This window comes from Scyliorhinus torazame, chromosome 16, assembly GCF_047496885.1.
Source record: "Scyliorhinus torazame isolate Kashiwa2021f chromosome 16, sScyTor2.1, whole genome shotgun sequence".
Classification (NCBI taxonomy): domain Eukaryota; kingdom Metazoa; phylum Chordata; class Chondrichthyes; order Carcharhiniformes; family Scyliorhinidae; genus Scyliorhinus; species Scyliorhinus torazame.
In genome coordinates, this window is record NC_092722.1 from 4,820,669 (window position 1) to 4,846,177 (window position 25,509).

The window sequence follows — 25,509 nt, forward strand, 5'->3', positions numbered from 1 at the left end:
GAGGAAACTCCGGTGGAGGAGCTTAAGGGCAAGTGGGATGACGAGCTAGGAGGAGTCTATGGGCGGATGCCCTAAGCAGGGTTAATACCGCCTCATCGTGCGCCAGTCTTAGCCTGATAAATTTCTCCAGTCTATCTTCACAATTGAAGTTCCTCATTCCAGGAGCCATGCTTATGAATCTTTTCTGCATCCTCTCTAATGCTTCCAGAACTGGACTCAATGCCCCAGCTGAAGCTGAACCGGTGACTTATTCAAATTCAACATAACCTCCGTGCTCTCTGCCACTAATAATAAAGCTCAGGATGCTGTCTGCTTCATTATCTGTTCTCTCTCTCCCCCTGTCCTGCCACCTCCAATGATTTATGCACATATGCACCCAGGTGGCACAGTGGTTAGCAGTGTGGATTCACAGCACCAGGGTCCCGGGTTTGATTCCCAGCTTGTGTCACTGTCTGTGCGGAGTCTGCACGTTCTCCCTGTGTCTGCGTGGGTTTCCTCCGGGTGCTCCGGTTTCCTCCCACAAGTCCTGAAAGACATGCTGTTAGGTAATTTGGACATTCTGAATTCTCCCTCTGTGTACCTGAACAGGCGCTGGAATGTGGCGACTAGGGGCTTTTCCCAGTAACTTCATTGCAGTGTTAATGTAAGCCTACTTGTGACGATAAAGGTTGTTTAGGTCCCTCTGCTCCTGAACCCACTTTATTTAATCTTTATTGTCCCAAGTAGGTTTACATTAACACTGCAATGAAGTTACTGTGAAAAGCCCCTAGAATTATCCCCATTATTTTATAACACTCATCAAAATAAATGACCTCTTCCCCTAACTGGGGAAGCAGGGAGGTCTGCAGGGCAGCCTATTGGAAGGACTCTAATTGATTTGCATACAATAATATTTTTTGATACTTTGTTCTTCAATATAGTTTGTACTCTTTAAATAAAAACTTTTCATGGAAAAAAAAAGGAATCACCTCCCCTGCCTCTGCATTGGACTCCATCCTGTTGCAATGCTGCAACAGCAAAGCAGCTCTGGGGGGTGGGATTGAGCAATTTTATCTGAAGCTGCAGAGGAATGAGCGCGGGGATTGTTTTGGGGGTAATACGGTAAGGCGGCAGTGCGCATGTGGGGAAGGCGGTGCAGAGGGAGCCTGTGGGCAGATGCTACCGGTTGTGGAGGCCGGCCTAAGGGGAGGACAAGCGGCAGGGACCGGCCTCGGCGGGCAGATGCACGGGGACAAGGGTGCAGTCTGCAGGAGCTTCCCGGCTTGTGGGCGCTGATGTGGCGGAGCGGCTGCAGCGAGGCCCGGCTGCCAATGAAATAGACACATTGTCACCGTGTAAGTTTCAGCAAGTATCAACTTGGGAGTTCCCCAATCCTGCTGGCCGCACACTAACCAGCACCGGCCATCCACCTTTTATAAGGTTGTATTTGCCATTTCAACTGAGTGCAAGCCAACTTTTTAAAAAAAGACAATATTCCCCCCCCCCCACCATCCCCTATCTCTCCTTCTTTCACCCCCCCCTCTCCTTGCAACCCCCCCTCTCCTTTCACCCCCCCTCTCCTTTCACCCCCCTCTCCTTTCCCCCCTCTCCTTTCACCCCCCCCTCTTCCTTTCACCCCCCCCTCTCCTTTCTACACCCCCCCCCTCCTTTCACCCCCCCCCCTTCTCCTTTCACCCCCCCCCCTCTCCTTTCACCCCCCCCCCTCTCCTTTCACACCCCCCCCTCTCCTTTCACCCACCCCCCCCTCTCCTTCACACCCCCCCCCCTCTCCTTTCATCACCCCCCCCCCCCTCTCCTTTCACCCCCCCCTCTCCTTTCACCCCCCCCTCCTTTCAACCCCCCCCTCTCCTTTCACCCCCCCCTCTCCTTTCACCCCCCCCTCTCCTTTCACCCACCCCTCTTCCTTTCACCCCCCCCCTCTCCTTTCACCCCCCCCCTCTCCTTTCACCCCCCCCCTCTCCTTTCACCCCCCCCCCCTCTCCTTTCACCCCCCCCTCTCCTTTCACCCCCCCCTCTCCTTTCACCCCCCCTCTTCCTTTCACCCCCCCCCCTCTTCCTTTCACCCCCCCCTCTCCTTTCACCCCCCCCTCTCCTTTCACCCCCCCCTCTCCTTTCTCCCCCCCCTCTCCTTTCACCCCCCCCCCTCTCCTTTCACCCCCCCCCCTCTCCCTTTCACCCCCCCCTCTCCTTTCACCACCCCCACCCTCTCCTTTCACCCCCCCCCTCTCCTTTCACCCCCCCCCTCTCCTTTCACCCCCCCCCCCTCTCCTTTCACCCCCCCCCCCCTCTCCTTTCACCCCCCCCCCTCTCCTTTCACCCCCCCCTTCCTTTCACACCCCCCCCTCTCCTTTCACCCCCCCCCCTCTCCTTTCACCCCCCCCTCTCCTTTCACTCCCCCCCTCTCCTTTCACCCCCCCCCCTCTCCTTTCACCACCCCCCCCCTCTCCTTTCACCCCCCCCTCTCCTTTCACCCCCCCCGCTCCTTTCACCCCCCCCCTCTCCTTTCACCCCCCCCCTCTCCTTTCACCCCCCCCCCTCTCCTTTCACCCCCCCCCCTCTCCTTTCACCCCCCCCCCTCTCCTTTCACCCCCCCCCCTCTCCTTTCACCCCCCCCTCTCCTTTCACCCCCCCCCCCTCCTTTCACCCCCCCCCTCTCCTTTCACCCCCCCCTCTCCTTTCACCCCCCCCTCTCCTTTCACCCCCCCCCTCCTTTCACCCCCCCCCCTCTCCTTTCACCCCCCCCTCTCCTTTCACCCCCCCCTCTCCTTTCACCCCCCCCCTCTCTTTTCACCCCCCCCTCTCTTTTCACCCCCCCCTCTCTTTTCACCCCCCCCTCTCTTTTCACCCCCCCCTCTCCTTTCACCCCCCCTCTCTCCTTTCACCCCCCCCTCTCCTTTCACCCCCCCCTCTCCTTTCACCCCCCCCTCTCCTTTCACCCCCCCCTCTCCTTTCACCCCCCCCTCTCCTTTCACCCCCCCCTCTCCTTTCACCCCCCCCTCTCCTTTCACCCCCCCCCTCTCCTTTCACCCCCCCCCTCTCCTTTCACCCCCCCCCTCTCCTTTCACCCCCCCCTCTCCTTTCACCCTCTCCTTTCACCCCCCCCTCTCCTTTCACCCCCCCCTCTCCTTTCACCCCCCCCCTCTCCTTTCACCCCCCCCTCTCCTTTCACCCCCCCTCTCCTTTCACCCCCCCCTCTCCTTTCACCCCCCCCTCCTTTCACCCCCCCCCCTCCTTTCACCCCCCCCCCTCCTTTCACCCCCCCCCCTCCCTTTCACCCCCCCTCTCCTTTCACCCCCCCCTCTCCTTTCACCCCCCCCTCTCCTTTCACCCCCCCCTCTCCTTTCACCCCCCCCTCTCCTTTCACCCCCCCCTCTCCTTTCACCCCCCTCTCCTTTCACCCCCCCCCTCTCCTTTCACCCCCCCTCTCCTTTCACCCCCCCCCTCTCCTTTCACCCCCCCCTCTCCTTTCACCCCCCCCCCTCTCCTTTCACCCCCCCCCTCTCCTTTCACCCCCCCCCCTCTCCTTTCACCCCCCCCCCTCTCCTTTCACCCCCCCTCCCCTTTCACCCCCCCCTCTCCTTTCACCCCCCCCCTCTCCTTTCACCCCCCCCTCTCCTTTCACCCCCCCCTCTCCTTTCACCCCCCCCTCTCCTTTCACCCCCCCCCTCTCCTTTCACCCCCCCCTCTCCTTTCACCCCCCCCTCTCCTTTCACCCCCCCCTCTCCTTTCACCCCCCCCCTCTCCTTTCACCCCCCCCCTCTCCTTTCACCCCCCCCCTCTCCTTTCACCCACCCCCCCCCCCTCTCCTTTCACCCACCCCCCCCCCTCTCCTTTCACCCACCCCCCCCCCCCCCCCCGCTTCTTTCTTCCTGGCAGGCAGTGACAACGAGGATGGACTGCGCTGAGGAATTGCCACTGGGGGCAGAGCCCCTGGACACGGAACAAGGGCTGGGCTGTCTGTGGTCCTGTGGCGAGGAGCTGAGCGGAGACTCCCAGCTCCGAGGCAGAGCCAAGTCCAGGAGCCTGTCTACTTCCCCCGCTCTGATCAGTGGAAAAGTGTACAGGTAACTGAGCACTGAGGGTCAGCTGGCAACAGCCTCTGCCCCCTAAGATTTCAACTGTTTTAAGAAAGTGAGAAGGGATTGTGTACCAAGGCAAATAAAATGTTTCAATATTTTAGAATGAATGGAATACAATCGAGAAATTCAACATTTTTCCACTTGTGACAGTTCCAGAGCTTTACTGTGACTTCTTAAGCGATTGTAGCAGTTTTTGATTTCTGGGGTAATCTAGTTGGTTTTGTTCCTTTTTAAACTTCCAAGCCTTTGCCTTGCTCGTATTGTTCAGTGTTGATGGTCCCTAGTGAGATGCTGTTTGGGGCCTGGGATATCATGCGCTCCTGTGACAAAAGGTAACCTTATCTTTTGATGGAAATGTATTAATTTGCACCCTCCACTGCACAGGAGGGGGAAGTTTCAAAAGCAGAGTCCAGTGCCTGGAAGCCAGAGTAAAGTTTGCCTGGGAAGTGCAGGGAATACTGCATCCTTAAAATCTTCTAGCACAGATCTGGCTCTGGCCAACCAGCTCTGAGTCACCTAGACCACATAATTACAAACCTGATTGGTTTATTCTCTGGGAATGAGTGGTGAAGCATACTGGCTTTTATTTTGCTTTTGAGTGCTTGAGTTATGAAGTATCACGGGGGAAGATGGTGTGTGTGATGTGAATGTGTTCCAAGGTGTTTCAACAATGCCCTGACGGTCAACAATAACACAATGATTTGCAAGGTAGCGATGTGAACACATTTTAATCAAATAGTGTTAGTATTAGCAAAGTAGACTTCAATGCAGTATTTCACTTTTCGCTATGCTTTGACTCCAGTTGGCCACTGACATAATGGAACAAGCTGTATTGTTGAGAGACGGTCAAGATTCTGTAATTTAATCGGGATGGCAACGGTTGAGTGGTTTGTAGTTCTCTGAATCCACACATTTTGATTTATAGCATTCTGCCAAGAACGGAACCTTAGAAAACTGGCAAAATTACTGAACACTGTTGAGTGATTTTCACCAGCACTTGTGCAGAAATTCTAATAACGTTGCAACTTTATTCTAATAACTTTACAACTTTATTCTAATAACTTCAGGACATCACCTGAACTCCCATCAACTATTCATCAGCTTTATTGCTCCTAATTATTCATAATGTGGCTATAATTTAACCAAATGTAATTTAATAAAACTCATTCTGAACAAGTATCTCTGTCCAGTAGGATTCCAAGCTGGTGAAAAGACCCGTGTCATGTGCTGCCTGGTTATATCGCAAATACATAACTTTTACGTGGCCCTTGACTGTGTTTTTTATAAATTTAGAGTACCCAATTAATTTTTTCCAATTAAGGGGCAATTTAGCATGGTCAATCCACCTACCCTGCACATCTTTGGGTTGTGGGGGCGAAACCCACGTAAACACGAGGAGAATGTGCAAACTCCACACGGACAGTGACCCAGGGCCGGGATCGAACCTGGGACCTCGGTGCCGTGAGACAGCAGGGCTAATCCACTGCGCCACCGTGCTGCCATGCAGCTGCAGATGAATGAAGCTGCATTTTGCTCACGGCAATGTCCCTTCAACAAAAATGGCATGAAGAAACAAATGTGTTTTGGCTGGGGTTGGTTGAAGGGGAAATATTGACAGGATATCACAATGACCCAAGCTGGATTTTTATCGTGCTTGAGATCTTTGAAAGGAGTCTGGCAAGGCTTAACATCTCATCTGAAGGACACTTTCAGTCTTGAAAGTTTCAACCAAACATTTGAAAATATCGAATTTTAGAAAAGACGCTCTTAAACCGATGTGTTCTTGGCCATAGATTTACTGCGATGCTACTGCCAGAGGTTCACTGCTGTGTGCAGGATACAGAGCCAATTCTTTGACAGCATCCCAGCCCGATGTTTTCATCAGTCCCTATGTGGGATCCAAAGGGCTTTTTCAACAGAGACCATCAATATACAGGTGTAGTGAAGGGCGTTGGGTTGGTGATGGGAAATCCTGAATCTCCTTTTGAAGTTCACTCTTCGTGAAACCCACCACAAGTTGTGCAATTTAAATTCTCTGATAGGGCAGCACGGCAGCACAGTGGTTAGCACTATGGCTTCACTGCACCAGGGTCCCAGGTTCGATTCCTGGCTTGGGTCACTGTCTGTGCAGAGTCTGCACATTCTCCCCGTGTCTGCGTGGGTTTCCTCCGGGTGCTCCGGTTTCCTCCCACAAGTCCCGAAAGACGTGCTTGTTGGGTGAATTGGATATTCTGAATTCTCCCTCTGTGTACCCGAACAGGCGCCGGAATGTGGCGACTAGGGGCTTTTCACAGTAACTTCATTGCAGTATTAATGTAAACCGACTTGTGACAATAAAGATTATTATAATTAAAAAAAACATCAGGGTCCTGAATGGCATTTTTGAAAAATGTCTTCAGTTTATTCTAATCTAATACTAAAAACAGTAAAACTACCAAAATGTCATAACGTGCTTTAATATGTTGTACGAAAATAAACCCAAAGCAATTAAACAAATAAATTAATGCCTCAACCCATCCTGGAAAGTTTCCCAAGCCCTTTGCATATTTATTTTCATACGGCAATGATGATTAATTTGGCAAATGCTGCACCAAATTTGTGCTAGCAATGTCGCTACAAACCAAAATGCGATGCTGGTCAATCAGTCGATTTTCATTCATTGTTGAGGCCGAGACACATGTTTTCTTTGGTGCATTGCCAATTTTTTTAAAAGTCCACTTGGGCAGAAAAACATCTCTGGGTGGAATCAGAAGGCACAGATAGTGTATTCATGAGCACAGGAGAAGGTGGGGCGGCATAGTGGTTAGCATTGCTGCCTCACAACTCCAGGGACCCAGGTTAAATTCCGGGTGACTGTATGGAGTCTGCATGTTCTCCCCGTGTCTGCGTGGGTTTCCTCCGGGTGCTCCGGTTTCCCCCCAAAGGCCAAAGATGTGCAGGTAAAGTGGATTGGCCTTGATCAATGGGTTATAAGGTTAGGGTGGGGGAGTTGGCATAGGTAGAGCACTTTTTTGGTGTGTAGGTGCAGACATGATGGGCTGAATGGTCTCCTTCTGCATTGTAGGGATTTTACGGTGGGGCAGAGTGGAAAATGGATTGTAATCTGGTGTTAGAGAGATGAAAGCGGAGTCTGAGATATATAACAGGAGAATATCAGTCAGAATTTAGAAATGAGGTTGAAGGCTTCGAGAACCAGTCGGACTTGGTATGGATGACGTGGATGTTGGTGCAGGAGGGGATAAGAACCCAAGTTAAGCCATTGTTGTAGTTTGTACCAAGCTTGCGGTGACCACTGTTAGGATCCCGAACAAGAACCCAACTATTTGCAATTTGTAAAATTGAGGAAATGTTACTGCACCACAGGAGTGATAACATTGACCAATAGGTATATTTTATGTTAAAACAGACTTTAATTTAATCACATTAGTAACAAAGAAATAGCTTTACAGTTAACAGGTTACAACAGTTCTTAAGTAAAAGAAGGAACCTTTGCTTCGTAAACCTACTACTAATATTTTACTTAGTCAAACCAATATATTTTAAATACCACTCATGAATAAAGTTAACAACCAGGGTTTTATTGCTTTTCTCTGTGCAGAATCTTTGAAGAGAGAACCTTTCAGGACCAAACTGAAACCCCTGTGTTCAGATTAGTGTTCTAGGACCTACTGGCTCCTCGCATTAACTACATCATCAGTACCCAAAGCATAAGGCATTATTTTGTCTCTTCTTACCAGATGTTCCTTGACCTGTTTAGCCAGGACCAAACACAATGCCCCGTAAAAATTATCTACACCCTAGGGGTCCTTCAAACCTCAACAATATTCCATTAGCTAGCTATCTGCAAACATGTAAATGGTTCTCAAGTTCTATTCGCAGAACACTTCACCTGCACTCAATGATTATCTTACTTTTACGACACCTTAATCAGCTCTCTAGCAATCATGCAGTATGCATCTTAACCCAGGTTTTAATAACATTATTGCAAAAATATTTCTTACATTCATCACAGCAGTAGTGATAAAACTGGGGAATTTGAAAATAGTAAGCAAGACACAATATCCCCAAGGTGTAAGAAAACAGTCTTTCCCTTGGTAAATGGGTCAGCTGTTGGTGAAAAGTTAAATGTTTTGAACAGGGAACGGAAGGGGTGAATTTCCAGAATTATCCTCATTGGGCCATCAAAATGGTTGATGGAGTTGAGGCCAGAAGTTGGTAGGCGCTGATTAGAGAGTGGCTCGAGTTTGCCAGTGATGGGATGGAGGTGACATCATCTTATCCAGAGCTCCGTTGGACAAGGTAGTTGAGAAACTTTGTGTCAACAATGAAATGAAATGAAAATCGCTTATTGTCACAAGTAGGCTTCAAATGAAGTTACTGTGAAAAGCCCCTAGTCGCCACATTCCGGCGCCTGTTCGGGAGGCTGTTACGGGAATCGAACCGTGCTGCTGGCCTGCCTTGGTCTGCTTTCAAAGCCAGCGATTTAGTGAACATGGCATGTGAAAAGAAACAATTACAGATCAGTGGCTACAAGGTGAGAGAGAGTAGCGCCAAGGAGACCAACCCGTGCTTGGAATATTGTCACTTTTCAGTTCACCTGCAGCAACCTTTTTCATTTCTAGGGAGCATCCCATAATTATTTGCTCTTGGCGAGTGATGGAATGGGGGAAAATAAAGGGCTCAGCTGGAAAATAATGGAGGGGAAGATTACTTTGGTCAAGTTTTGAGAAACATTCTAAAACAGGAGACGGGAAGGGTTTTGGGGCAGAGTTGGAGGGTGGGATCGAGGACTGTGAAGGTCTGAACACTGATGTTGGAAGGATGTGTCCAAAAGACCAGATAGTTTTCTTTTACTCTTTCATGGAAGTGGGCGTCGCAGGCTGGGGCAGCACTTGCATCCCTAATTTCCCTTGAACCATTTCAGGGCATTTACGAGTCGACCACATTTCTGTAGACCTGGAGTCACGTGGCCAGACCAGGTGACCATGCTGAAGGACGTTGCAAAGACTGAGTTTGGGGTCATTGAATGATTTTAAAGGTGGGTGCAATGCTTTGGATGGCTGTGTAAGTCAGTAAGGGCAAGAGAGATGGATGAATGTGACTTAATGCTGGACAGGTTACAGGCAGCCTGCGTTTGGAGTTTGTGCGGTAGCTGAAGGATGCTCCCATCAAAGAGTGCGTTCGAGGAATCCGTTTCAGTGCATAGTTTCAACAACATGTTGCGATGTGACGATGGAATAAGGAGTTGGTGATCAATAGAACGTGGGGTTTGCAATTGGCTTCTGCTTGAACATGTGACAAGGGTATAATCGTGCCAGTAGCACGGAGCAGGATGTGATGGGAGCTAAAACCGATGGCTTCTGTTTTCCAAAGTGTTTACCAGGGTTGGGGATGGAGGAGTGAGTGACATGGGTGTTCAGCTGGAGGAAATTGAGTTGATGTGACCCCGACAATCAAATTCAGACAAGGAAGAGCTAGTCTTCAGACAATTTTCTCAAGATATAGCTGAATTGAAGTAATGCCTGTGATGATCTAAACTTTCAGCAAAGAATGATAACCATAAACCAACCGTTTAAATCATTGACCTTTCAGCTTTAGGATTAGATTTGAATTGGCCCAGATTGATGGGATCAGTGTCCAGCCAGAAAAGACGAGTGGCACTTGTTGGTAAAGTCTGCTATTCCACGTTTAACTGCGTTTGCTGGAGGCAGACTGTGTGGCCCTTTCCTATCAAAAGCTCTATTTTACACAAACTGTCCTTGTAGACTTGAGTGACCCAGGGTTAATAATTACATCAAATGACCCAAAGTCACTTAGTAAACTGTGCTCGAACTTTGAACAAATCACTGGTAAACTGAATCAGCTCTGACAAATCAGAGCACTCGCAGGTTACAGTAATTCAAAGAGCAGATGCAGCATTAGAATTTGGATTATGTAATATTAGATTCATGGACATTTGCAGCACAGAAAGAGCCCATTCAGCTCAGAGTGTCTGCGCTGGTCAACAAAGATCTGACTACACTAATCCTCTTTTCCAGCACTTGGCCCATAGTTCTGGCGATTACGGCAGCGCAAGTGAATATCTCAACACTTTTTAAATGTTATGAGGGTCTCTGCCTCCACCACCCTTTCAGGCAGCGAGTTCCAAACTCCCACCACCCTCTGGGTGAAAATGTTCCCCCTCTGCTCCTCTCTTGAACTACTACCACACCCCTGGTTATTGACCTCTCTACTGGAAAACATGCCTTCCTATCCACCCTATCTACGCGCCTCACAAAGTTAGACACCTCTATCAGGTCCCCTCTCAACCATCGCTACTCGAAGGGAAACAGCACCAGCCTATTCAATCTCATCATAGTTCAGGCCGGGACAGTAGATCAGGGCAATAATCAAGCATGAATGTCCTTTGCAATGTCTACAATAAATAGACTACTGATTTGAATGCTGCGATGAAGCAGTGTAGGAGGACAAATTTTGTACCATGAAAGCTCTCAGTGAGTGAGTAAACATGAAGAGTCCGTTTCTCCTTCATCACATTTCTTTCCTTAAGTGAACAGTTTTCAAGAGAATGTGGCAACCATTCAAAGTGGAAAACCTGCTCTCTGTTAGAATATATTTTATTTTTAGTTTATCAGATATCAAGTTAAATTGCCATGGGTCGGTGAACACATGCTGATCTCATTTCAGATTACTGCAGGGAAGTGCAACTTCTGACTGTGTGGAATTGTTTGGAAGTTCCTAGAATGTTAATAGTTCTGGGTTGCTCAATAGCCACAGTTCCCTTTTTGCCTTTTTCTATATTACAACATTGAACTGACTGCCCAAGATGCATAAATTGAAGAATATTACCAACCTTTGGATAGACCTGCTGCTATCTTGACCTTTTTTTTTCACCTTGTATTTTTCTGTAAAGTTTTGTGTTCATTTTTTTTCACATTGCTGAAGAGAGAGACATGTTGCTGAAGCTTTACAGCTTTCACTCATCAGAACAAACACAAGAATACCAAATTTCAACCAATCACAACTTATACTACAAAATAAAAGGGCACTGATTGGTTGAAAAGTTGACTCTGATTGGCCAAGATGTTGCCATTGGGCAAGCAATGGGAAGCTATAGGCTCTCCAAGCTCCTGGGCGATACAAAAAAGGCACAAGGCTTGAACTTATTCCTTTTGTTTGTAGGGAACAGGTCTCTCTGTATGAATGTATGTCCTTTCTAGCAGGCGCCAATGACCCATGTTATGAGGTTGACTGATTGTATTCATGCCATATAAAATGTTGCAAATTTTAGATTCCGAGAGGTTTAGGTCAGATGAGAAAAATGGTATTTTACTGTGAACACCAATAACTGATCTTGGGGAGTTGGCCAGAATTCCAGGTGTGATATTGTCTCACTTTTACTCCAATGGTGTTTGTCATGACAAAATGTTAATATATCGGTGGGGTATGTTAAAGTGAGAATGGAAGGATGGATCATATCAACTACAGAAAAAGTGGAAAAGAAAGGAAGGGGCAATGGTAAATATCTCTCAATAAATATCGCCACCAATCGTAGCAATTATTCATGTATATGATCAATTTCATTCATTCGCGGGATGTGATTCAACCAGCATTTATTGTCCATCCCTGAGAGCATTGAAGAGTTAACCGGGTAAGGAGGGCAGATTTCCTTCCCGAAAGGACCCTAAACCAGATGGTTTTTTATGACAATCGACATTAAACTAATTCCAGATTTTTATTGATTTCAAATTTCACCATCTGCCATGGCGGGATTTGAACCTGTGTCCGCCGAGCATTACTCTGGGTTACTAAACCAGTGACAATACCACTACGCCACTGCCTCCCCTATTTATTCATGATATTAGAGAGAAATGGTCCTCTGTTAAAGTAGGAAATCTGTCAACCACCTTCATTCATTGTGCACTTAGATGTAAATTAGAATATATTTTATTCAAAGTCGAGTTTAAATATTGACCATAATGGAATGTACAATTTGTATTTAAACAATGCCATCAAAGAAAGTCCTTTGTTGGATTTTGTTTTACTTTAACTGTTTTAGATGGTGAGTTGTTGGAGATACAGAAGAGTTATAGAACATAAAGCTCAGAATAAATCTATAGCAGGAAACTCAACACTATTATTATGTGATAGAAATCAGATTTGAAAGGCCTGTTCATAGGACCACCATCCACAATCGCCCCGTCTTAAAATTCCTTTTGTCGTTTTACATCCCAGACTATTTCTGTATTTGCTGCAGCAAAAGATTCTGTTTCAGTAATTAGGGAACCGGTTTGACTGAATTTTCGCACCAATTGTGCAAGTAGCTATTGACTGGCCTTGCGCAATTTTCAACAGTTGGGACACGTCAGAGACTTTTCCTAACTCTCTCCCATGTCCTGTATCTTCGTGTACACCCAGGCCAATTTATTTAACTATGGGTTGTGTTATGGGCCAGGATTTGGAGAACCCCAAAGTGTATCGTGGAGTTCACCTGACCCACAGCTTTTACTAGATTGTGGTATGGGGAGCACACGGCCCACTCTACAGGTGTGGTACAGCAGAAATGGAAAAGTATTTTTTAAAGCAAAACAATGTTTATTCTATAAACTCAAGTTAACCTTTTTAAAACATACAGTGAACATCTTAGCAACCATCAATTCAAATACAAACCCCCAAAGAATACAACACTAAGTAATCCTTACTTTCCTTTCTACACCCATAAGACGTAAAAAAAACACCTTTTAACAGAAGCACATCAGGTTTAAATTCACTACTGAGAACAGTTATAACTCTGAATTCACCAAATGATCAAGAGATAGTCTTTACATGGCAGAGAGAAACAACATTACACATTTTGTGGCTGACTGCAGCTCCAACACTGAAACGAAACCCAAAAAACACAGACACACCCAAGCTTTTCTCAAAGTAAAACTAAAAGCTGACACAGCCAAGCCCCCCCCCCCCCCCCCCCCCACTGTGATCAGTTGTGAAGCCATCAGATATTACTGTGTCTGAATGACTGACTCGGCAGGGACCTGCTATCAGTTAATCTGTTTGCCCAACTGCACACGCTGCACTTGCCTTCAATTGCTAGAGCAGTTTATTTATGTTTTCTCGCAGCAGTATAGAATTCCCACAGTGTAGAAGGAGTCCATTCTGCCCATCAAGTCTGCATGACTCTTTGAATGGTCACTGTACCCATGTCAATTTCCCCCCCCCCCCCCCCCCAATCCCCATCCCCATAACCTAATCTGCACATCCGTGGATGCAAAAGGAGCAATTTATCATGGCCGATCCACCTAACCCACTTGTCTTTGGACTGGGGGAGGAAACCGGAGCATCCGGAGGAAACCCACGCAGACACGGGGAGAAAGTGCAAACTCAACACAGTCAGTCACCCAAGGCCGGAATTGAACCCGGGTCCCTAGTTCTGTGAGGCAGCAGTGCTAACCACTGGGCCACCGTGCTGCCCGGGTCCCTGGCACTGAGGCAGCAGTGCTAATGACTGCCACTGCTGCCCGGGTCCCTGGCGCTGAGGCAGCAGTGCTAACCATTGTGCCACAGTGCCGCTCGGGTCCCTGGCGCTGTGAGGCAGCAGTGCTAACCACTGTGCCACAGTGCCGCTCGGGTACCTGGTGCTGTGAGGCAGCAGTGCTAACCACTGTGCCACAGTGCCGCTCGGGTCCCTGGCGCTGTGAGGCAACAGTGCAAACCCCTGTGCCACTGCGCTGCCTTAAACTAAGGAACAAAACACCATATTGGGATTTCGCGGCACTAGATGGGAGGATACAGGATCAAGTGGACACTGATAAACTTGAGCGGGTTTCCTAATCTCAGTTGTGCAACTATGGCAGTCAGGCGCTTCCTTACAGAAAGGGAACGTCATTCACGTGGGGTGGAGAGGAGAGGAAGCTAGCTTAACAGATGTTTGAAATTAGCCAGTTCCTTAAAATTCAAAGTGAGAGAAAAAGAGAAGGAGACGCCCGAGATGATGATGCAGCTTCATAACTTCCCTGAAGCCCAGAGGCAGCAGCTTAAATATTCGACTCTCATTCCTGTCACAGAGCTGAAAATTCTTTGAGGCTAGTTCCGAATTCTGCATCTAATGCTCTCTGGGTTTACGATATGTGCTGTTTCCATAAAATTATTCGGGATGGGAGGACATTCAGCCACTATATCTGTGTAGTTTGTTGGAATAGTTAATCAAGCAACCCTGTGCCCCTGCCCTTTCCCAGAAGCTGTGCACATTTCTCCTTTTTTATTGTGTTTTATGGGTGTCTTTATGTCGCAATATGTAATTTGATAGGGAGTTGGGAGTTGTGTATATTTATGGAGTACTCGTGTTTTAATAAGGTTCAATTTTTTTGGAATCCGATCTTTTTTTTCCCCCCCCCCTCCCCCTGGTTACCACCCAGTTTTTTTCTGCTCATCAAATAAACCATCAATAACACTCAAATAATGAGTTTATACAGTGCCAACAAAAATGTAACCATCTTCAGTCCCTCCAGCCTGCTTTGCTATTCAGTGAGATCATGGGTGAGTTGTTTGTGTTTCAAGTCCCTCATTCCCAAGACCTTGTCTGCAGTAGCTGAACAAAATCTGGAAATAAACTGAATTGATGCAGACCATTTCAGTAAAAATGTGCCCCAAGTGATCTGAAATCGGTTAACTAACGTTACAGCTAAAATAAACTGGGTGGTGAGGAAGTGATAACTGTTGCTTCCTGAGCCTTTTTTAAGAACTCTTACCAGGCTGAGGGTTTCTGTTGAGGTTGTAAACAAGCTATTTTATAGTTGTTTTCAGGATAATCTTATCGATAAAACTTTATTGAAAGTTTCAGTCTCGTCATTGTGCAATGAATGAACTTCCTGCCTGTGGAATGCTCGATTTTTGCGCATGAGTCACTTCCCAAACAGGGCAAGGAAAACTGTTGTCACGAAGGGAATGTGTTAAGTACGAGGATTTAATTATGGATTGGGAGGAGCACAGTCACAATCTATTCTGTACCTAACACCAGGAACTCTGCTAGGATTGAGGACTGTGTCCCTGGGATGATGGGGAGGATCAGGCAGGCTTCGTCAAGGGCAGGCAATTGAACTCCAATGTACGGAGGCTCCTAAACATGCCCTCAGAGGGAGGGGAGGCAGAAGTGGTGGCGGCAATGGACGCGGAGAAAGCCTTTGACCGGGTGGAATGGGAGTACCTGTGGGAAGCGCTAAGAAGGTTCGGATTCGGTGAGGGGTTCATAGGTTGGGTCCAGCTACTCTATCAGGCCCCAGTGGCGAACAGGGGGAGGTCGGAGTACTTTAGGCTCCACCGGGGGACAAGGTTGGGGTTGGTTCGGGGGTGGGGGGGGGGGGGGAGCATCGGGTCTCGCTTTATGCGGATGATCTGCTCCTGTATATTTCGGACCCACTGGAGGGGGTGGGGGAGGTCATGCAGCTTTCTGAGGGACTTTGGCAATTTCTCGGGATACAAACTAAACGAGAAGAAAAGCGAGATGTTGGTGATCCAAGCTAAGGGGCAGGAAAAGGGACTGGGAGAGCTTCCGCTGAAATTGGTCAAGGAGGAACTCTGAAGAGATTTCCAAGGTTCAGGATGCAATGACAGGCAGTTGGGTTCTTTTGAGATAATGAGCGTTTTCCATATATTACAACTCCTTGAGTTCTGGTCTGTGTGTCAGACAATGTCATTGCTATTATGCAAATTAAATGTAGGTGAGTCAGAAGTTTGCATTTACAGAAGGTTGTAACACTAGGGACAAGACCGTGGTCATTCCTGCAGCACAGCGCGTGAGTAAAAGGGGAAGCACTGTAAATGCAGGAAACCTGAACTTGGGTGATGCAGATCGATAATCATTGAGACTCTGGAGATTGACAGGTTGCAGTGTTTTGGGTGTGTCTTCTTCTGGACCATGAATGAGTAATGAGGCACTGGTGATGAAGGGATTGCTGTGTGCCACTGACCAGGTCCTTGGCCTCTTTGCTAATTATTGAAGAGCAGTAGACCTCGCCTATTGATATCTTGGGGAATTTGCTAGATATGCTTCTGAGAATTTTTACCTGGCTGTTTCCTTGTTTTGAACACCTGTGAGCTATAACCCAAATCAGACTCTCTGCCTTTATGATCCACTAAAACATGATTACCGAAGACATCAATAGTCTTCTTTCATTCCTCACCTTTTCCCTGAGGTCAGTAGTTTTGAGCCAGAGTGAAAGCAGTGATTTGAACTGGAATCATAGAACCCTTACAGTGCAGAAGGCGGCCCATTGAGTCTGAACCAACCCTCTGAAAGATCAACACACCTCGACACACTTCCCCCAACCTATCCCCCAATTTTTACTCAACCTGCACATCTTTGGATACTAAGGGGCAATTTAGCATGGCCAATCCACCTAACCTACACATCTTTGGATTTGCGGGAGGAAACCGGAGCACCCGTAGGAAACCCACGCAGACACTGGGAGAACGTGCAGACTCTGCACAGACAGTGACCCAAGCCGTGAATTGAACCCGGGTCCCTGGCGCTGTTGAGGCAGCAGTGCTAACCACTGTGCCGCCCAAGCTTTTAAAGGGGGATTTTTCCTTTACATTTGAACTGACGCAGAATGTGTGAAGTTTTGCCAAGCAGTTAGCATTCCTGTGACTGATCTCCGACTGGAGACGAGCATATGCTGCATGTAAAACGTCTTTTTCTGGAAATACTTGGCAGCTCTGTTCTTGAATGCAGTGGATAAAACCCTTACTTGAATGTGTTTACCTCCCAGTGACAGACATATGGTGGGTTATTAGTAACTGTAGATGGATTGGATTAAATATATTTTTCTTGTGGATCACATGGTTTTGAAAACAATATCACGTTGGAGATGGAAGTTCTTTGAGTTTCCTGCTGTGAGGTGGGGACTGAGATTGATATTTGACCCTTAAGCAGACCCAAGAGCACTGACAGTCTGTAGAGTTGAATATTAAATGTTTTTATAATTGGAAAAGGTGAAATTTGCTTTGGGTGGGGGGGTGGGGGGGGGGGGGGGGGGCGGAGAGGTTCCCCAAGAGCCGAGGTTTGTGTTACATTTCAAGGAGCAGGTTACTGTCAGCTGTTAAGGGGAAGGTGGGAGCAAAGTTGGGGTGTTTGGTTGAGGTTTTACTGGGGGTGGGGGGGAGGGGAGGGGGTTGGTGGTGTTTTTTTCTTTGTGTTTTAAAATGTTAGAATATTAAAAACTTGAATAAAAATATTTGAAAACAAACAACTCGAGCAGGTCCAGCACGTCACTCTCCACAGTGCCTGAGTGTCATCTTCTGTTTGCTAACACTCCTGTGCAGCGCCTTGAGATATTTTGCTACACCTGAAGGCGCTATTTAAATGCAAGTTGTTGTAGCAGTGATCAGCATTTCTGGCCTCTTGAGTATCCCAAATCCCAGCGCTCCATCTGTGGTGGCTGTGCATCCGGCCGCCTGGGCCATGAGCTCTGGAATTCCTGACCAAAAATTCCCGATCTTTAAGGCGCTCCTTAAAACTGACCTCCTTGAACAAGCTCTTATTCAGCTGGCTAAGCTCCTTCTGCAGTTCGGTCTCGAACTTTGTTCAAAATGTTCCTATTAAGCACTGCGGGATGTCTCCTAACATTAAAGGTGCTATATGAATATAAGTTGTTCCAAGGGTATCATTAAATGAGGGTGAATATGTCAACAATAACAAACCTTCAAACTCCGAACAGGTTTTATCGAATTGAATTTTACCCATGACTAACAGTGTCATGTGAGAGTACCTTTAAGAAATGGGTGTTTATAAATGGGTGTGTATATAAATTTTTTTTTAAATTAAATATTTTATTGAAAATTTTTGGTCAACCAACACAGTACATTGTGCATCCTTTACACAATATTATAACAACACAAATAACAATGACCTATTTTATAAACAAAATATGAATAAATAATAAATAACAAAAATGAAAACTAGCCCTAATTGGCAACTGCCTTGTCACAAGTAACACTCTCCAAAAATATAATTTAACAGTCCAATATATAATTATCTGTAGCAACGACCTATACATACTATACAGTATATATTAACAACCCTGAGAGTCCTTCTGGTTCCTCCCCCCCCCCCCCCGATCCTGGGCTGCTGCTGCCTTCTTTTTCCCATTCCGTCTATCTTTCTGCGAGGTATTCGACGAACGGTTGCCACCGCCTGGTGAACCCTTGAGCCGACCCCCTCAGGACGAACTTAATCCGCTCTAGCTTTATAAACCCCGCCATGTCATTTATCCAGGTCTCCACCCCCGGGGGCTTGGCTTCTTTCCACATTAGCAATATCCTGCGCCGGGCTACTAGGGACGCAAAGGCCAAAACATCGGCCTCTCTCGCCTCCTGCACTCCCGGCTCTTGTGCAACCCCAAATATAGCCAACCCCCAGCTTGGTTCGACCCGGACTCCTACTACTTTTGAAAGCACCTTTGTCACCCCCATCCAAAACCCCTGTAGTGCCGGGCATGACCAAAACATATGGGTATGATTCGCTGGGCTTCTCGAGCACCTCGCACACCTATCCTCCACCCCAAAAAATTTACTGAGCCGTGCTCCAGTCATATGTGCCCTGTGTAATACCTTAAACTGAATCAGGCTTAGCCTGGCACACGAGGACGACGAGTTTACCCTGCTTAGGGCATCTGCCCACAGCCCCTCCTCGATCTCCTCCCCAGCTCTTCTTCCCATTTCCCTTTTAGTTCATCTACCATAGTCTCCCCTTCGTCCCTCATTTCCCTATATATATCTGACACCTTACCATCCCCCACCCATGTCTTTGAGATCACTCTGTCCTGCACCTCTTGTGTCGGGAGCTGCGGGAATTCCCTCACCTGTTGCCTCGCAAAAGCCCTCAGTTGCATATACCTGAATGCATTCCCTTGGGGCAACCCATATTTCTCGGTCAGCGCTCCCAGACTCGCGAACTTCCCATCCACAAACAGATCTTTCAGTTGCGTTATTCCTGCTCTTTGCCACATTCCATATCCCCCATCCATTCCCCCCGGGGCAAACCTATGATTGTTTCTTATTGGGGACCCCCCCAAGGCTCCAGTCTTTCCCCTATGCCGTCTCCACTGTCCCCAAATCTTCAGTGTAGCCACCACCACCGGGCTTGTGGTGTAGTTCCTCGGTGAGAACGGCAATGGGGCTGTCACCATAGCCTGTAGGCTAGTCCCCCTACAGGACGCCCTCTCTAATCTCTTCCACGCCGCTCCCTCCTCCTCTCCCATCCACTTACTCACCATTGAAATATTAGCGGCCCAATAATACTCACTTAGGCTCGGTAGTGCCAGTCCCCCCCTATCCCTGCTACGCTGTAAGAATCCCTTCCTCACTCTCGGGGTCTTCCTGGCCCACACAAAACCCATGATGCTCTTTTCAATCCTTTAAAAAAAAAAGCCTTCGTGATCACCACCGGGAGGCACTGAAACACAAAGAGGAATCTCGGGAGGACCACCATCTTAACCGCCTGCACCCTCCCTGCCAGTGACAGGGATACCATATCCCATCTCTTGAAATCCTCCTCCATCTGTTCCACCAACCGCGTTAAATTTAACCTATGCAATGTGCCCCAATTCTTAGCTATCTGGATCCCCAGGTAACGAAAGTCCCTTGTTACCTTCCTCAACGGTAGGTCCTCTATTTCTCTACTCTGCTCCCCTGGATGCACCACAAACAACTCACTTTTCTCCATGTTCAATTTATACCCTGAAAATTCCCCAAACTCCCCAAGTATCCGCATTATTTCTGGCATCCCCTCCGCCGGGTCCGCCACGTATAGTAGCAAATCTTCCGCATACAAAGATACCCGGTGTTCTTCTCCTCCCCTAAGCACTCCCCTCCACTTCTTGGAACCCCTCAACGCTATCGCCAGGGGCTCAATCGCCAGTGCAAACAATAATGGGGACAGAGGGCATCCCTGCCTTGTCCCTCTATGGAGCCGAAAATATGCAGATCCCCGTCCATTCGTGACCACGCTCGCCACTGGGGCCCTATACAACAGCTGCACCCATCTAACATACCCCTTTCCAAAACCAAATCTCCTCAACACCTCCCACAAATAATCCCACTCCACTCTATCAAATGCTTTCTCGGCATCCATCGCCACTACTATCTCCGTTTCTCCCTCTGGTGGGGCCATCATCATTACCCCTAACAACCTCCGTATATTCGTGTTCAGCTGTCTCCCCTTCACAAACCCAGTTTGGTCCTCGTGGACCACCCTTGGGACACATTCCTCTATTCTCATTGCCATTACCTTGGCCAGGACCTTGGCATTTACATTTAGGAGGGAAATAGGTCTATAGGACCTGCATTGTAGCGGGTCCTTTTCCTTCTTTAAGAGAAGCGATATCGTTGCTTCAGACATAGTCGGGGGCAGTTGTCCCCTTTCCTTTGCCTCATTAAAGGTCCTCGTCAGTACCGGGGCGAGCAAGTCCACATATTTTCTATAGAATTCGACTGGGAATCCATCCGGTCCCGGGGCCTTTCCCGCCTGCATGCTCCTAATTCCTTTCACCACTTCTACCTCGATCTGTGCTCCCAGTCCCACCCTTTCCTGCTCTTCCACCTTGGGAATTTCCAGCCGATCCAAGAAGCCCATCATTCTCTCCCTCCCATCCGGGGGTTGAGCTTCATATAATTTTTTATAAAATGTCTTGAACACTCCATTCACTCTCTCCGCTCCCCGCTCCATCTCTCCTTCCTCATCCCTCACTCCCCCTATTTCCCTCGCTGCTCCCCTTTTCCTCAATTGGTGTGCCAGCAACCTGCTCGCCTTCTCCCCATATTCGTACTGTACACCCTGTGCCTTCCTCCATTGTGCCTCTGCAGTGCCTGTAGTCAGCAAGTCAAATTCTACATGTAGCCTTTGCCTTTCCCTGTACAGTCCCTCCTCCGGTGCTTCCGCATATTGTCTGTCCACCCTCAAAAGTTCTTGCAGCAACCGCTCCCGTTCCTTACTCTCCTGCTTCCCTTTATGTGCCCTTATTGATATCAGCTCCCCTCTAACCACCGCCTTCAACGCCTCCCAGACCACTCCCACCTGGACCTCCCCATTATCATTGAGTTCCAAGTACTTTTCAATGCACCCCCTCACCCTTAGACACACCCCCTCATCTGCCATTAGTCCCATGTCCATTCTCCAGGGTGGGCGCCCTCCTGTTTCCTCCCCTATCTCCAAGTCCACCCAGTGTGGAGCGTGATCCGAAATGGCTGTAGCCGTATACTCCGTTCCCCTCACCTTCGGTATCAATGCCCTACCCAGCACAAAAAAGTCTATTCGCGAGTAGACTTTATGGACATAGGAGAAAAACGAGAACTCCTTACTCCTAGGTCTGCTAAATCTCCACGGGTCTACACCTCCCATCTGCTCCATAAAATCTTTAAGTACCTTGGCTGCTGCCGGCCTCCTTCCAGTCCTGGACTTCGACCTATCCAGCCCTGGTTCCAACACCGTATTAAAATCTCCCCCCATTATCAGCTTTCCCATCTCTAGGTCCGGAATGCGTCCTAGCATCCGCCTCATAAAATTGACATCATCCCAGTTCGGGGCATATACGTTTACCAAAACCACCGTCTCCCCCTGTAGTTTGCCACTCACCATCACGTATCTGCCCCCGTTATCCGCCACTATAGTCTTTGCCTCGAACATTACCCGCTTCCCCACTAATATAGCCACCCCCCTGTTTTTCGCATCTAGCCCCGAATGGAACACCTGCCCCACCCATCCTTTGCGTAGCCTAACCTGGTCTATCAGTTTCAGGTGCGTTTCCTGTAACATAACCACATCTGCCTTAAGTTTCTTAAGGTGTGCGAGTACCCGTGCCCTCTTTATCGGCCCGTTCAGCCCTCTCACGTTCCACGTGATCAGCCGAGTTGGGGGGCTTCCTACCTACCCCCCCCCCCCCCCCCCCTTGTCGATTAGCCATCACCTTTTTCCAGCTCCTCACCCGGTTCCCACGCAGCTGTATCTCCCCCAGGCAGTGCCCCCCCGCCCATCCTCTCCCATACCAGCTCCCCCCTCTCCCCAGCAGCAGCAACCCAGTAATTCCCCCCTCCCACCCCCCCCGCTAGATCCCCCGCTAGCGTAATTACTGCCCCCATGTTGCTCCCAGAAGTCAGCAAACTCTGGCTGACCTCGGCTTCCCCCCGTGACCTTGGCTCGCACCGTGCGACGCCCCCTCCTTCCTGCTTCTCTCTTCCCGCCATGATTATCATAGCGCGGGAACCAAGCCCGCGCTTCTCCCTTGGCCCCGCCCCCAATGGCCAACGCCCCATCTCCTCTACCTCCCCTCCTCCCCCCATCACCACCTGTGGGAGAGAGAAAAGTTACCACATCGCAGGATTAGTACATAAAACCCCTCTTTGCCCCCCACATTCGCCCCACCACTTTGTTCGAACGTTCTTTTTAATAACCCGCTCATTCCAGTTTTTCTTCCACAATAAAAGTCCACGCTTCATCCGCCGTCTCAAGGTAGTGGTGCCTCCCTCGATATGTGACCCACAGTCTTGCCGGTTGCAGCATTCCAAATTTTATCTTCTTTTTATGAAGCACCGCCTTGGCCCGATTAAAGCTCGCCCTCCTTCTCGCCACCTCCGCACTCCAGTCTTGATAAACGCGGATCACCGCGTTCTCCCATTTACTGCTCCGAGTTTTCTTCGCCCATCTAAGGACCATTTCTCTATCCTTAAAACGGAGGAATCTCACCACTATGGCTCTGGGAATTTCTCCTGCTCTCGGTCCTCGTGCCATCACTCGGTATGCTCCCTCCACCTCCAACGGACCCGCCGGGGCCTCCGCTCCCATTAACGAGTGCAGCATCGTGCTCACATATGCCCCGACGTCCGCTCCCTCCACACCTTCAGGAAGACCAAGAATCCTCAGGTTGTTCCTCCTTGCGTTGTTTTCCAGTGCCTCCAACCTTTCCACACATCGTTTCTGATGTGCCTCCTGCGTCTCCGTCTTCACCACCAGGCCCTGTATGTCGTCCTCATTCTCGGCTGCCTTTGCCTTCACGACCCGAAGCTCCCGCTCCTGGGTCTTTTGTTCCTCCTTTAGCCCTTCGATCGCCTGTAGTATCGGGGCCAACAGCTCTTTCTTCATTTCCTTTTTGATCTCTTCCACACAGCATTTCAAGAACTCTTGTTGTTCAGGGCCCCATGTTAAACTGCCACCTTCCGACGCCATCTTGGTTTTTGCTTGCCTTCCTTGCCGCTGTTCTAAAGGATCCACTGCAATCTGGCCACTTTCTCCTCCTTTTTCCATCCGTATCCAGGGGGGATTCCCTTCTGGTTTACCGCACAGTGTTTTTAGCCGTCGAAATTGCCGTTGGGGCTCCTATCAAGAGCCCAAAAGTCCGTTTCACAGGGAGCTGCCGAAACGTGCGACTCAGCTGGTCATCGCCGCACCCGGAAGTCGGGTGTGTATATAAATATCTGTAGTGAGAGTACCTTTAAGAAATGGGTGTTTACTACTGCAGTGATGTCAAAGAGTGGGTGGAGCTGGGCTGTCTGTCAGCTTTTTCCTTTCGTTTTAGGCTGTTTGCTGCAGGGTGCGTTTTAGTTTTGTTTTCAGTTTTGGAGCTGAAGCCAGACACAGCAGGTTTACTGCTGCTGGTTGCTTAGATGATCACAGTATGTTTTAAAAAGGTTAACTTGAGTTCATAGAATAAATGTTGTTTTGCTTTTAAAAAAAATACTTTTCCATTTCTGCTGTCCCACACCTGTAGAGTGGGCCGTGTGCTTCCCATACCACAATCTAGTAAAAGTTGTGGGTCAGGTGAACTCCATGATACACTCTGGCGTTCTCTAAACCCTGGCCCATAACAACAGTAAGAGCTTTTTGTAGTAGATCCGGGAACTGTTTGTTTTCGTTGCTAAGCAGGACTCGTTCTCTGCCATTATGCATACCTGTCATTTGGGTAAAGTTTTGGAAAGCTGGAGATTTTTTACCTTTTTATCATCTTTCTCCCCCCTCATCAGGTTTAGGGGTTTCTACCTCGAGGGATGTGGTCCTCATTTTGTGCTCACTATCAGGAGTCAGGTGTAGACATCTAACACCTTTTAATCAAACTCGACAATACCTCCAACCTGGATGGCCTTCCAATCAGTGGAGCTGTAACATTTATTTCTCAACCAGACACCATGATTGATCCTTTAAATTAGACTTTCAACTTGTGCTGAATTATCGACTTCTGCCATATGCACACAAAGGGAGTGATATCGGAGGCCACCAATGGGATTTGAACCTGCGGTCTTCTGACTTGCTCGTGAGTGTGCGCGCACTAGGCCAAGACCTTGTTCGGGTCAATTTACTTCCTCCTCTGATAGTGAAACAGCCCAAACAGCAGGACCGGGTTAACATTCAGACTGATAAGTTGCAGGTAACCTCATGCAGAGAGGGATAGATGAGGGTTGGGAGGAGGTGGGGTAACACAAACACTGGCATGACGCAGGTAGGCCTGATCCTGTGGTGCAGTGAGAGAGCAGTCAATATTTCATGCCAGAGTTTGCATTTCCGACCACCGTTCAGTCCTATGCACCTCAAAAGGGAAGGAAATGCCACCAACTCATCAACTCTCTCTGATCATTCAGGTTAATAATAGTGAAATTTTATTTACTAAAATGAGTCAAATTTTATTCACTAAAATTACACGTGTTTGAGAAGCTCGGCGAATAGTGCATCATGAAATATATAACGACTTATTTCTGAAGTAGCTGAATGTGATATTGTTTTTTCATTAGTCTCTGGAGTCCCACCTCACCCCACAAATGTGAAGACTGTCAGCACCCTGGGGAAAAGCTATCAGTCCCTTTAACTACTCCAAGTAGACTTTTGCCATCCCAAATCTGAGCAGCGGCAGAAGAATCTTGGTACTTTCAGGCAGTCAGAATTAGGAGCTATTCACGTCTAACATTTGGATGAGGAGCGGTGTCTGGAGACACGGGGGAAGATTTTTTTTGAAGTTTGGAAAACTTGCTTTCTTCCTCCAAACCTCCCTCAATGTGACCGGTCCTCCACCGAGCTGATGGCTTTGAGAGTTGGAGAGTGTCGCTCATCCGGAAATGCAAAGCACCACCTTCACTGCCAGTTTAACAACTCAATCCAGATTCTTCCCTTTTTGACTGTTGAAGTCCTCGTATCGCTAGTCCCGAGTCGGGCGAGGGACAATATTAACAGAGTGGTAGTTCTGGGGATTAGCTCAGTAATCAGATATGCAAAAGGGGAAGTGAAGTTTCTGCTTCTGCATTGCAGAATTTACCCAACCTAGTGGGGTGTTGGATTAGAGCTCTTGGAGACTAACTCGGATCAATGGCGTCCCGTGCTCTGAATTCGTCCATCGACAGTATCAACTTTGGGGAATGACAGTTTCAGTCTCATTTTCCAATCAGATCAAGAGGT

General features: G+C 48.3%; 1 protein-coding gene across 2 annotated transcripts in view; it reads left to right on the forward strand.

Moving 5' to 3' along the window:
* Window positions 1-1,129: 1,129 nt before the first annotated feature.
* Window positions 1,130-25,509, forward strand: part of LOC140392539 (NAD kinase-like) — a 116,367-nt gene continuing 91,987 nt past the window's right edge. Inside the window, exons 1-2 of one of the 2 annotated variants that reach the window (XM_072477814.1) lie at window positions 1,130-1,334; window positions 3,881-4,064. In XM_072477814.1, the coding sequence (XP_072333915.1) occupies window positions 3,892-4,064 (173 nt within the window). In that variant the 5' untranslated portion in view covers window positions 1,130-1,334; window positions 3,881-3,891. The remainder of the gene's footprint in view (window positions 1,335-3,880; window positions 4,065-25,509) is intronic. The other variant, XM_072477816.1, reaches the window with a different exon arrangement.